The 14,122-nt window shown below is 31.1% G+C and overlaps 2 protein-coding genes across 2 annotated transcripts; one reads left to right on the forward strand and one right to left on the reverse strand.

Annotated features, from left to right (window-relative positions):
* Positions 1-3,477: 3,477 nt before the first annotated feature.
* Positions 3,478-5,534, forward strand: LOC119616039 (maltase A1-like). Its single transcript, XM_037972185.1, has 4 exons — positions 3,478-4,666; positions 4,727-5,070; positions 5,157-5,297; positions 5,352-5,534. The coding sequence occupies exons 1-4, from the start codon at positions 3,485-3,487 to the stop codon at positions 5,416-5,418; spliced, it is 1,734 nt and encodes a 577-aa protein (XP_037828113.1). The 5' UTR covers positions 3,478-3,484; the 3' UTR covers positions 5,419-5,534.
* Positions 5,535-9,653: 4,119 nt separating this feature from the next.
* On the reverse strand, positions 9,654-11,672 carry LOC119614857. Its single transcript, XM_037970987.1, has 4 exons — positions 11,663-11,672; positions 10,288-10,523; positions 10,044-10,203; positions 9,654-9,988 (listed from the first exon to the last, which is right to left on the reverse strand). Exons 1-4 carry the CDS (start codon positions 11,670-11,672, stop codon positions 9,834-9,836), a joined length of 561 nt encoding a protein of 186 aa, XP_037826915.1. The 3' UTR covers positions 9,654-9,833.
* Positions 11,673-14,122: the final 2,450 nt, after the last annotated feature.

Raw genomic sequence — 14,122 nt, forward strand, 5'->3', positions numbered from 1 at the left:
AATGCATTAAATGTGTTAATGCATTAACAATTTTTTCTACATTAAAAAAAATTAATGTTAATGCAAGTTTATAGCATTAACATTAACATGGGTACATTTAATGCATTAAATTTGCATTAACCTTACTGAGTTGCTACTGAAACGGCGTTGGAGATATCAATAACTGATCCCGTTCTAGCAAACTCATCTGCCTGTTCATTTCCATAAAAGCCCCTATGCACAGGGATCCGAACAAAGACAAGAACAGATCATTCTTGCATTGTCTAAATAATAGCAAAGTAGTAGTATAAGAGTTTAGTAGAAGAATATTTCTATGTTGCCAGGCTTGATTTGAATAAGTACATGCATATGTTTAAAATTTTTGCTAAATTTATAAAAAAGTACTCTGTTTTTTTGTTAAAAAATGTTGCTATTATAGTTAAAAATTAAGTTTTATATAAATTCCAGGGAATCCCGGGAAATTAATTTTTCATTCCCGTTTTCGGGAAATTGAAAAGTCCAGAAATTCCCAAACTCTAATTGTGATAAATGATACATGTTGTGTATAAAATCCTTACGGTAACATTCCGTAACATTTGTTTGTGTATATTTCTTGATATAATTGTATGTTTAAAAATTTACCATCTTGTCTTAAAAATTATTTTTTGCTTGGGGTTCAGTACTATTTCTAAATTTAAATTGTTTATGCAGGTTTAGTACATTCGTTTCAATAATGCCTTAAAGTATACTATGCCTGTTCCTAACACCAGATTTTAGCTCTAAGTGCTTTTAATTGTTATTTAGAAACTTCGGTGGCACTAAATTTACCATCAAAACAGTAACATTTATAATTTTCTTCTGAGTAATATTCAACAACTAAAAAATACATACGGCCAATTCCAAGAAAAGGTAAGCCACGACTGAAAAAATAGAACCCTTATAACTTTTGCATTTTTGAAGATAATTCAATAATTTTTAGATCATTATTCTGTTAATTATCCCTTAAAAAATCGGCAGATCTAAAGTGTATATAAGCCTAAGCCATTGTGCCGATTTTGATAACGATTGGATGCCATTTGAACCTAGTTCCATTCAAAGTTTAATTTCAGAAAAACAACATATTTTTTATTTTAGCTTTTATAAATAAATTAAGATATAGAACGTTGAAATCAGATAAAACTGGCAAAAATAGAATTTTTTTCGTAAAAACAAAAATTTACCAAATCTTTCATTGCAAAAGTAAATTATCTATTTGAATAATAAAGCTCATATTTGTGTTGCATATCTTACGCAAAGATATACCGAAATTTTTTTATTTTGTATTAAAAAAGTTAAAATTTTTTGTAGTAATTATCAAGAGCATTTGACGCGGAAACTTTTTAACGCTAGAGAAAAAGTGATATACATTTTCAACGTACTTTTTATGCTCTATATGGAATGGATAGAGCCGATTTAAAATTTTAAACAATTTTTATACCCTACACCACTTTAGTGGGGAGGGTATATTGGATTTGTGCTGATGTTTGTAACATACAAAAATATTCGTCCTAGGCCCACCTTATAGTATACAAATCGGCTTAGAATCGTTTGCTGAGTCGATTAAGCTATGTCCGTCCGTCCGTCTGGCTGGCTGGCTGTCCATGTAAACCTTGTGCGCAAGGTACAGGTCGCAATTTTCAAGATAATTGGATGAAATTTGTCACGCACGTTTTATTTGACCCAAGAACGAAGCCTATTGAAAATGGTTAAAATCGGTCCATTATTTCACCTAGCCCCCATAGAACAGAACCCCCCGAAAAGGGCTTCTGAGCTCATAATTATATTAAATATACAGATATATCGATAAAATACGGCACAACTAAATTTTATAGATGACCCTGCCAAATTTCATAAAGATCGGGCCCCATTTGACCCTAGCTCCCATACAAAGTCCCCTTCAGAAAATTACTTAAATGTCCCAAATTTACTTATAAACACAAATAACGCGATGAAATTCAGCACAATAAAATATTATGTAAATATAAATATATTCACAAAATTTTATCGGGCTTGGTCCATATTTGCCCCTAGCCCCCATATAAAGCCTCTTTCAGAAAATTAGTTTTTCATCCATAAATTGCTTAAATGTATCGGAACAAGGGAATATTGAAGATAAATGCTTTATTATGAAAAATAAATCACATTTTATATTCATAACTGGTGTAGGGTATCATATGGTCGGTCACGCCCGACTATACTTTCTTACTTGTATAAAAGTTATAACCTTATTATACATGTAAGTATGTATGTACATATATTAAGATAATATTTAAAACTTTGTTACTGTACTGTTTAATTTATAGAAAAATTTAAAGGTTATTTTCAAATAAATTCTCCTCACTTTATAAAATTTTCCATTAAAATTGATTTTGTTCCTCAAAAATATGTATTAAAATATTTTACTAATGGAATTGTTTTTTTTAAAACAAAAACGTGTGATGCACTTGACCAATCACGTTTAGTCATTCTTAATAATTCTTTTTCACTACTCACTAATATCACTAATTTATCAATGACGAATCAATTGCATCGAAATATTAATTACAAACTTTAAAATAGAACAATATTAAGTGCAATCATAAACAAGTAACAAATTAGAGTCGGGCGAGGCCGACCATATAATACCCTACACCTGATACAAAAATAAAAAGTGATTAAGTTTGCATAATAAAGCATTTAAGTTGAATTGTACCTTGCCTCAGATATACTTAAGCCATTTATTGTTGAATAAAATTGTGGACATTTAAGTCAAAATTTGAAAGGGGCTTTGCATAGGGGCTATGGTCAAATGAGACCCTATAATTATAAAATTCATGAGAGTCATAATGGCTAGAACTTGGTTTTGCAGCTTTTTGTCGAGATACGATTATATTAAACATAATTATGAACTTATGAGGGCTAGGTGAAATAATGAACCGATGCTAACCATTTTAATAGGCTTTGTCTCCCCTACCATAGAAGATCATGTGCCAAATTTCATTGAATTATCATCAAAATTTCGACCTGTAGTTCGATTACAAGGTTTACAAGCCCTATTTAGGGGTCCAGTTGTACGAGGGCTAGGTGAAATAATGGACCGATCTTAACCATTTTCAATAGGCTTCGTCTCTGGGACAATAAGATCATGTACCAAATTTCATTGAATTATCTTCAAAATTGCAACTTGTAGTTTGATTACAAGGTTTACATGGACGGACATAGCTAAATCGACTCAGAAAATTCTAAGCCGATTGGTATACTTACAGGTGGGTATAGGACCAATATTATTGTGCGCTACAAACATTAGCACAAACCCAATATACCCTCCTTACTAAAGTGTTGTAGGGTATAAAAGTTTCAAACAACTGTTACACCTATTAAATTAATATCTCAAGTAGATTTTCAAGCACTTCGATTAAAATATTGAAACTGCTATAAAACGCCAATCAACTTTTCAGGACACTTCAGTTTTAGTTTAGAAATTTTTATGAAAATAATGAAATTAACAATATTTATTGTGATCTCATGGACGACATTGGCATTTGCTAGAGATTGGTGGGAATATGGCAACTATTATCAAGTTTATCCTCGATCGTTTCGTGACAGTGATGGTGATGGAATAGGCGATCTGAATGGTGTTACGGAAAAATTACAATATCTGAAGGACATTGGCTTTACAGCCATTTGGCTGTCACCCATTTTCAAATCGCCAATGGTGGATTTTGGTTATGATATTTCCGATTTTTATGCCATTCATCCTGAATATGGAACAATGGATGATTTTAAAAATTTGCTAAAGAAATCAAAAGAAATTGGTATGCGTGTGATTTTAGATTTTGTACCAAATCATACTAGTGATGAATGCGAGTGGTTCCAAAAGTCAGTAAATCGTGAGGAAGGCTATGAGGACTTTTATGTCTGGCACAATGGAACAATAGACGAAAATGGAAATAGACAACCGCCCAGTAATTGGAAAAGTGCTTTCCGTTACAGCGCTTGGGAGTGGAATGAACAAAGACAGCAATATTACTTTCATCAGTTTTCCATCAAACAAGCCGATTTAAATTATCGCAATCCATTAGTGGTAGCTAAAATGAAAGAGGTGATGCGTTATTGGTTAGACTTAGGAATATCCGGATTTCGCATTGATGCACTCCCCTTTATGTTTGAGAAGGGGCCCGACGAGAATGGTAACTTTCTTGATGAACCAGTTATTGACGATGTTAGTGTATGTCCTGATCCCGAAGATTGGTGTCATTTAAATCATACCTATACTCAAAATCAACCCGAATCCATTGAAATGGTCTACCAGTGGCGTGAGCTGACAACGCAATATAAAAAAGATCATGGTGGTGAAACTCGCTTACTGCTTACTGAGGCGTATACAACTTTCGAAAACTTAATGTTGTATTACGGTGATGGCACACGTAATGGATCTATGATTCCATTCAATTTTTATTTTATGCAAAACATTTTGAAAACGTCAACGGCGGCAGAAATCAAGGATCTTATTACCAATTGGCTTGATACCATGCCAAAGGACGTGTTAGCCAATTGGCTGTTGGGAAATCATGACAATCCTCGTTATTCCACACGTTTGGGTGAAGGGCGTATGGATCTATTCACAATTCTTATACAAACCTTACCTGGAAATGCTGTTACTTATTACGTAAGTTTAAGGATGCTTTAAAAGAAATTAAATTGAAACAAAAATTTTATGTTTTTACAGGGAGAGGAAATTGGTATGGTTAATGGAAAGGTAACATGGGAGGAAACCGTCGATACCCAGGGTTGTAATGCTAGTCCCGAAACATATGAAAGTTACTCCCGTGATCCAGAAAGAACGCCATATCAATGGGATGCTTCAAACAAGGCAGGGTTTACCAGAGGCGATCATACATGGCTTCCAGTTGCTTCCGATTATATACACAATAATGCTCTAAGTCAACTGCGAGCTCCCCGCAGTCATTTGCTACTTTTTAAAAAATTAATTAAATTACGTCAAGAACCCTCAATGCGAGAAGGTGCACTTAATATACAAGCAATACTTGATGATATTCTTATCTACTCACGGTAAGTAATCAATGATCGAAATGATTCACTACACACTAGATACTTTACAGTGCATATTTATAAACTTATCTTATATGAATACTTAGCTACACAAGCGGTAGTGATATGTACGTCATTGTTTTGAATTTGGGCAACAAGACACAAACATTCAATATTAATAATTATTTTAATATTGGCAATGAAGCTGAAGTTATATGCTCTTCAATGCAATCGAAATATATTGATGGGTAAATATTTAATAATAAATATTGAAAATCAAAACTAACATTTTATGATTTTAGGCAAATCATTGATTCCACCAAATTTGAAGCGGAACCAGAAGTTGGAATAGTTTTAGCAAATAAATAAATGAAGTAAATGCAGTAAAAGACATTTGTAAAATGCGCACTATATGTGCATGTATGCATATTAGGTAAATAAAGCCATTATATAAATATTTTTTTGCAAAAATATTATTACAATAATCCAATCAAATAAAAATTTATTTAAAACAAGTAAGAAAGTATAGTCGGGCGTGCTCAGAAGCCCTTTTGTTGTATGGGGGCTAGGTGAAATAATGGACCGATTTTAACCATTTTCAATAGGCTTCGTTCTTGGGTTTTACTTGACATGCATGCCAAATTTCATCCAATTATCTTGAAAACCTGTACCTTGCACACAAGGTTTACATGGACGGCCAGCCAGACGGACGGACAGATGGACATAGCTTAATCGACTCAGAAAACGATTCTAAGCCGATTGGTATACTTTAAGGAGGGTATAGGACGAATATTTTTGTATGTTACAAACATCAGCACAAACCCAATATACCCTCCCCACTAAAGTGGTGTAGGGTATACTTACTTTTATTTAAATAGTCACTATTTCACATATGGTAACTGCTCTTTTTTATTTACTTTAAATTACATCCGGGATCCAGGGATATTTCGGGATACATAAATTTTATTATTTTATGTATGAACATCTTTAAATCCTCATATTTGTAAAGAAAATTTTAGTATTATTTAAAATTTTATGTAATATTATATATTCAGAACAATGTATATAATTTGACTTTACCGGTATCACAGAGATTTGTAGAAAGTTTGAAAAACCTTCTCGATATCATTTAAAAAAATAAAAAAGTAAAAAGGGTTTTATGCATTTGTGCTGATGTTTGTAACGCATAAAAATATTGTTCCTACACCCATCTTAAAGTATACCGATTGACTCGGTATCCCTTTCTGAGTCGATTAAGACATGTCTGTCCGTCTATCTGTCTGGCTGGCTGTCCATGTGAACCTTGTGCGAAAGATACAGGTCACAATTTTGGACCAAACGTGTTTTTCGTGCTTTTGAAAATTGAAAATGTATTTCACCTTGAAACCATACAACCGGACCACCCGATTTGGGCTTTGTATGTCATAATTACGTCAAATATACTACTATCTCTCAAAAATATGAATACAAATGACACTGCAGATGTTTGTAATGATCGGCCTTTATTTGACCCTAACCCCATATAAACATTTGAAAATCGGTTGAAAACTACTAAACTAATAATTTTTCAAAGTTAAAACTTCAAAAATGGTTCTTTTCCATGTATTTTACTTTTAAAAAGTAACCAGCAAAAACTTTTGTTATGAGTTAAAAAGCTTCTCATTCATCCTCATTAGCATTTTAACTCATTATTTTAACAAGGCATTGGAGACAAGTACTTTCCACGCTCAAATTACAAATCACTATTTAAATAAGTACTTACAAATAGGGAATTAAAAAGTTGTTTTGTTTTAAAAACAAAAAAATCGCTCAAACAGAATACGAACCTGGGCGAAGCTCTTGTTCGTTAGTTCGCTGTCTTAGTTAGTTATTTTATTGTGCTCCAAATAATGGTTTTAACAAACAATTTTCATTATAATTGTGTAAAAAACTGTTGCTGGGGCGCGAACCAATAAAATGTGCAAATAAAACGGCAAAACCCAAAATATGCATGTAATAGTCATTAAAAGTAAGTTATATAAGTATAATTCAGCGAGTTTTTGATGGGTAGATTATGGTTCCATAGAGATTGCTGTCTAATCAACATATTTATGAGTGTTTAAACCCACGATCGGCAACTCCTATACACTGTGTATTTTGACCGTTACAAAATTTACACAGACTACTCACACGCATAGAAAACACAATTCAGTCTCATATGAGCTGTCATTGAACGAGGTTGTGTTGTCGCTCGTTTATTGCTTTTGCAATGAAAATGAACGAAAATATATTAATGCAGGGATGGATAATTCTAATTATTGTTGTACTTTTTTAGCATCTACACTACATATTATGTAGTTTTTAGAATTATAAACTTTTTTAAATGTTTTTCCTTACAACTTAAGTAGCAAATTACAATAATTTACCAATATATACATGTAATTATGTTAAATCTTTACCCTTAATAGGTATAGATTTTATTAAAAACTTAGTTAAAAAGCTCATATTTCTATTTCAATATTTAAAATAAATATGCGCAAATAAACCCAAAAACATTATGAGCTACTCTTAAACTAAAAAAATATTAGTTTTGTTTTAGATTAATATTATTTCTAAATTTCAGTTTTCCAAGCATGCCTTGTTGTGAAGATGAGAGTACAACTATTTCTCATTTCTTGTTTTTTTTCGCTCTTGCACTTATACAAGTGCAAAATGTGGTAGTATATGTCTGCCGATCGCTAGTTTAAACCGCTATCCTGATGGTTATTTGTATGGGTGCTAGATCAATATCTATTACATCCCATTAGAAATATCACGAGAAAATGTTCAGATGGTTTTTTAAAAATTCGAAAAAATAAATGTAAATACGTCACAAAAAAAATATTTATATATGTTGTGTAAAAGTATCCAACTTATCGACTTAAAGAGGGAACAAAGAGGGAAGATATATGTATTCATGAATGCATCCAAAAAGTGCATATGCATTAAAAATGCATCAGTTAAAAATTTCTAAACAAAAATTATATTGCAACATTAAAGCAATTGATTGGTCTATGAATCGTAGAAATCAGATATACCCAGGAAAAACTTACATTGAAATGTAATGAGTTAAAAATGTAAAAAGTTAAAAAGCTAATAAAAACTCTTTTCACTACTTCTTCATTAGGATTTTAAGTCATTATTTTAACACAGTGATGTCAATGGAGGCAAATAGGCAATTGTTTAGTAAGTTGTTTTGTTTTTTAATAATGAAAAGAGCCAGCGAGAATACGAACCAGGGACTTCGGTTTGTTAATCAAAATATTCTAGTTATTGCACCACTGCTTAGCTATTTTATTGCGCGTCAAATAATGGTTTTCATATACAAATTTAACTTTGTTTTCTTTTTTGTAAAACATAATTCTTAACACGTAATTAACACAAAATGACAAAGCCGAAAATAAAGTACTTCTATATCAGATTAAAAGAAAGTCATTACAAGAGTACTTCTAAGTAATACAGACGGTAAGTAGTAGTCATTGACAAGTAAGTGGTTATGGAAGTACAACCCATTACCGAGTTTTTGCCGAGTTTTTTGTTACATACTTTTCTTTAAAAAATATTTAATAGAATTTTCGCAGTATTGACTTCATAAAATTAATTTTCCATTTTTAGTCCTCAAAATGTTTGAGTTTTTAGCTTACAACTTTTTTTATTTGTAATGACGAAGATATGGATATACTTATGTACATGTTTAGACGCTTAAAACGTAAAACTATTTTTCATGAAAATACAACTGAAATACATACATATTAGTCTTATTTCATAATGTCATAGATTACATTATTTGCCTGATTTTTCATTGAAATATACATTTCGAATTTTTTCATCGTTGAGTAAAATCTTGAATGTAAAATTTAGCAAACATTTTACGGCATATGAAACCTTTACCAGCAATATAATCAAATTTAACAACAAACTGAAATATTACCATTCTTAGCCCATAAGCCCACAGTATCTGTGTATGAATGCTTTTGTTTCAAAACACATACATACATATAATTTTTACTATCATAGAGTTTTCAAATACATACCTACATATGTATGTATAGATACACGTCAACATTGAAATTGAATGTGTTGTTGCCCAGGTTTTCAATCTAACTGCAGTATTACAACCCAGCTAGCATTTTCTTTCAAAAAAGGATCTTCCGCGATTGGAGGTGGCGACTAAATTAATCTTCCACGATATCGTATTCCAATTACGAAAGTTCAACGCAACGGGAGTAACTGTGTCACAGCCGCGACTCTTCTCTATGAATCGTCTACGATGTGTTAAAAAGAGTCTTGACACAATCGTCTTAATGAATCTTCTACGATGCGATAAACAGAATCTTTACACAATCGTCTTAATGAATCTTCTACGATGCGATAAACAGAATCTTTACAAAATCGTCTTAATGAATCTTCTACGATGCGATAAAAAGAATTATAGAAGAGTCTTGGAACGATCGTAAAGAAGATTTTAATTGATCCTAAAATGCCTAAAAATATGCTAAAAATAAAAAGTATTGATATTCGTTTTATACTGTTTATTGCATTGGCATTTTTTGTCAACTTTAAATAAAAAAAATAAAATTAAATATAAATTTGAATTCAATTATGAAAATAAATACATACATATGAATAATGGAAATAATTATGCAATAGAAAAATTATTAAAAAATAAAGTTATTTTTATAAATTTGAATTCAATTATGAAAATAAATACATACATATGAATAATGGAAATAATTATGCAATAGAAAAATTATTAAAAAATAAAGTTATTTTTCAGCCAAATCGTCAATTTTCTTGGCTTCATCAATCTTTTTGGTTCGGTCACTCTTTCTGAGACGGTCACCAGCATGAACAAAATGTTGTTGTAATACCTTATTTATACCTGCATCATCAGCTTTCGGAAATTTTGAATGGCAGACACCTTTAAAAAGAAAATAATTAGAATTCAGTAAAATCATGTTATAAAAAATACTTACTTGTTATAATTTTCGTTATATTGAATTCCTGAATACTGGGCTTACTGTTCGTTCCACGCCAACTCAATTTTGCAGCCACATCATCGCTCAGCATTTTTTTAATTGCATTCCTGACAAACGAGTTGGAGCTGTCGCCACCCACTTTACCAATAACGTATTTCTGTAAAAATTTTGATATGAATATATGTATATATGTATGTTTATATTAAAAAATATGTATATAGACGGATAATTATATACATACCAATTGAGCTACAATATCCACGTTCTCTTCTATTTGTTTATGTAATTCTTCCAACTGTTTTACAGTTTTTATGGGTAAAGGTGGCACTAAATTGGTTTTAATTTCCTCAGAATAAATTAATTTTAACTGACGCACTTCATTTCTTACGGTTACCACTTCCTCTGTTAGTCTGCCGATTTGCTGTTTTAGCGTGCGCACTTCTCCTAAAATCTCCGTCAACATATTTTGTTTACTATCTGAAAGAATTAATGTAATATAAAGTATAATGAATGAAATTATGACATTTATAATGTTCTTATACCTGTCTGATTATCTGGCGGTTTGTTTTGTATTTGTTGCAATTCACTTCTTCTATATATTCAACTGGAAAATTATCGCAAACGGATGATGTTTCAGTGAAATCCGATTCAACCAATTTTTCGAAAGAACTGACTTTCATTGGGACATCATCGCAATCAGATGTTTCCCTGCCTTTAACTTGTTTTTTGGATGATCCATCCCACTTCATTATAAGCAGACTCCATCATTTTTTTTGCTTCTCGTTTGCTTTTTAATCTTATTGCTTTATTTGATAGCATTATAAATTATTTTATATTATAAATTTAATTTTTGATTTCTAATAAAACACTTTTTAGTTAATACACTTAGTATTTATAAGAAACTTTATTAAAAATTAAATTTTTAATTTAATAAACTTCAAAAACCACTTTTTATTCTTACTTGTCTCGACACTGATTATAAACTGAGTTGAAAAGAAGACAAAATAATTTGTTTTTGCTAAACGTTTATACGTATAACGGTAAAATTCGCCCAACTATCTCCAGAATCCGTAATCGGCGATTGTTGCGTAATATAAATAAACCGGTTTGACAATAATATATGCATCATTTGGAAGAGTAAAATATGATCGTTGACTAACAACAATCCTCCGATGATCGCTAAAATACATAAGCGACGATTAATTCGTTCAACAATCGCCAAAATTACTCGCAAAAGCATCTTTTGGTACATTAAAATATATATTTTTTTAAATAATCGTCAGGACGATTATAAAACGAGTCACAAAATGAAACAATCGTCTGGAAGATTGAAAAAAGATTCACAAAATGAGGACAATCGTGTGGACGATTAAAAAAATAGTCGCAAAATCATCGCGCTCGCCAATGAATCATGTAAATGCTAGCTGGGTATGAATTTGAACTAACGTTGTTTAGAATTCATATACGCGTTGTTGTCAGTTTATATTTTTATTCCTTTTTATCAATTTTTTTATTTTATTCTATTGTTGCATCCGTTGCAACTGTGATGATGCAAACACTCTGTAAATTAAAGCTTCTATAAAAAACACATACGCCAGCCACCATAACATACATACCTATATACATATTAGAATGGCCCCAGAAAAGTTGTTGAGGATCCCTAATCAGAAAGGATTATTCTTTTACTTGCAAACTTCTCCGAATAGCCGTGCTAACTTCAGAAATCACAAATATGTAAAATATCGGAACATGAACAGTTAAATATTAACTATGACAACTAAACATAGACCTATGACACGAACATTAATCGTTTACATGCGCGATTAATTGTTCCATAAAGAATTATTTTATACAGTAACATGCTAAATTGCATTAAATATTGTGATTTTAATTTCAACATATAGGATTCTTGTTCTTTTGAACCATGATCTATAAACATTACGTAAGATCATTGCTTAACCAAGGTACTTATAAGTACTTACAAAACTATAATTATATATGTGAAAAATAAACAAAAAAAAAACTTTGTTGTCCTCCGATCGAAGTAATCCTGATGAAAGTTTTAAAAAATGGTTATATAGAAGAAGTTGTTTGGGTTCTTTCACATGAGACGTTTTGATATAAACATACACGTTAATACTCGTATGTCCATTAATGTTGACCTCATTTTTAGATATGGTTGTTGTTTTTAGTTGTCCTTTTGTTTTAACATGTGAGTTTGTACGCTTGCTGCTGTGTTAGTAAATCTAGAATGGTTTTAGTTTAGCCCTTAACATGATATTTCAACATATACACACTCACATGAATGCATCCAAATAATTTTACGAGTAACTGAAACAAAGTGCAAGAGTATTTATATCCGCAGGGATTTCAAAAGTCAGGCAGCAGTGAAATTGCATAAAAGTTGCACAAAAAAGTGAATAATAGTATCATTGTATTATTTTATTTAAATGATTATAATACATCAAAGAACTCAGAAATCATCTATTGTGGTGTTTGGAAAGCAAAAAAAAGTATGAGTTTTTAGGGCGTTGAGTTTCAATGGGGCTTCGCTTTTTTGATACAACAAATAAAAAACAAAAAATGTGTGCTTGTGGATAAGAATAACAAACCTGATTAAAAATACCAGGGTATTCCTACACTTCTTTATAATATACATATGTATGTACCACTGAATAGATGTGATACAAAGAATATTAATAAAACTGGTTTAAATAAAAATAATTTATATAACTGCCAATTTGTTCACTATAAATAAAATTTAATTAATTTCAGCTCACAAAAACATTTCTCTATTGAAATTTGCTAAATTAATTGACGATTATTTTCAAATTGTTAGTCCTTCAAACTTTGAAGTCCTTTTAATAAGATGAACAAGTAAGAGTGCTATATTCGGCTGCGCCGAATCTTATATACCCACCATCAAATCAAATGTCTTAAATAAGTCAATTTCGGAAAGTGGACCTATACTATATAAATCGATATTTTTTCTACCACATTTATTGTATTTTTTCCAAACTGAGCCCAAATTATGGCTTACGATATCGATCAAAATCTCAATAGAATCTAAATGGATATTTCGATCGATATCGTATGCCATAATTTGGGCCCTGATTTGTCATATATAAATAGTAATACATATAGTCAGGGTGATGGTAGTACCTTTATTATATTTAATAATTTTTTTAATGATTTGATGTCCTGTAAATTTACTTATGGTTAATTTTGGACCGATCCTCCTAAGATTTTGGTTTCAATGAAACTTGTTATGTCAATGCTTTCTAAGCTTTTTATGAAGGATTTGATCCTATTTGACCCGATGCTCATAATATTTGACAGAAAGATTTTAGATCCTACAAAACTAGTTCATGGTGAATTTTATCGTCTCTTATGGGTGTTAATGTCATTCTATGAGAAAGGCCATTTAAATGGGATAAGGTAAATTATGTACCGATTCTCAAAAAAACAATTAGAATTATGTTCCTATAAAACTTGTTTATGTCGAACTTCATTGCTTTACTATAATTTTGAAGAAGTTGTTTTTTTAAGCCTCTTAATATCTGGCAGAGATATTTTAGTTTCTAAACAACATGTTTATGTCAATTTCGTTGATATGCTGGAATTTTGAAGCAAATTATGAACTTTTAAGTAATTTTCTGAGAAGAACCTCATGTGGGGGCTAGTGTCAATTATGAGCCGATCTCCATAAATTTTGACACATAGATTTTAGTACCCCGAAAACTTGTTTACTTCGAATTTCGTAGCTTTACTATTATTTTGCATCAAGTTATGAGCGTTATAGTAATTTTATGAGGGGACCTTATATCGGAAGTAGGGTCAATTATGAACCTATACTCATACATTTTGTCAGGGAGATTTAAAGTAATTTTCTGAGTGGAACCTTATATGGAGAGTAGGGTCAATTATGGGCCGATCTCTATAAAATATGGGAGAATTTCGTTGTTTAACTACCATTTTGAAGCAAGTTATAAGCGTTAAAGTAATTTTTTGAAGGGGAGCTTATATAGGAGGTAAGGTCAGTTATGGACCAATCATCATAAAATTTGGTAGAGAGA

The sequence above is a fragment of the Lucilia sericata genome, unplaced genomic scaffold, assembly GCF_015586225.1.
Source record: "Lucilia sericata isolate MDLA Ls3-8-SP2 unplaced genomic scaffold, ASM1558622v1 Contig000002F_arrow, whole genome shotgun sequence".
Taxonomy (NCBI): domain Eukaryota; kingdom Metazoa; phylum Arthropoda; class Insecta; order Diptera; family Calliphoridae; genus Lucilia; species Lucilia sericata.

What these genes read in the sequence shown, in the direction of transcription:
- LOC119616039 (XM_037972185.1), top strand. Translation starts at nt 3,485, where the DNA reads ATGAAAATAATGAAATTAACAATATTTATTGTGATCTCATGGACGACA. An exon ending in GAAATGCTGTTACTTATTAC is followed by an intron (nt 4,667 to 4,726) that starts GTAAGTTTAAGG and finishes ATGTTTTTACAG; the next exon opens with GGAGAGGAAATTGGTATGGT. An exon ending in CAATCGAAATATATTGATGG is followed by an intron (nt 5,298 to 5,351) that starts GTAAATATTTAA and finishes TTATGATTTTAG; the next exon opens with GCAAATCATTGATTCCACCA.
- LOC119614857 (XM_037970987.1), bottom strand. An exon ending in TGGATATTGTAGCTCAATTG is followed by an intron (nt 10,204 to 10,287) that starts GTATGTATATAA and finishes AAATTTTTACAG; the next exon opens with AAATACGTTATTGGTAAAGT. An exon ending in TATAACGAAAATTATAACAA is followed by an intron (nt 9,989 to 10,043) that starts GTAAGTATTTTT and finishes TTCTTTTTAAAG; the next exon opens with GTGTCTGCCATTCAAAATTT.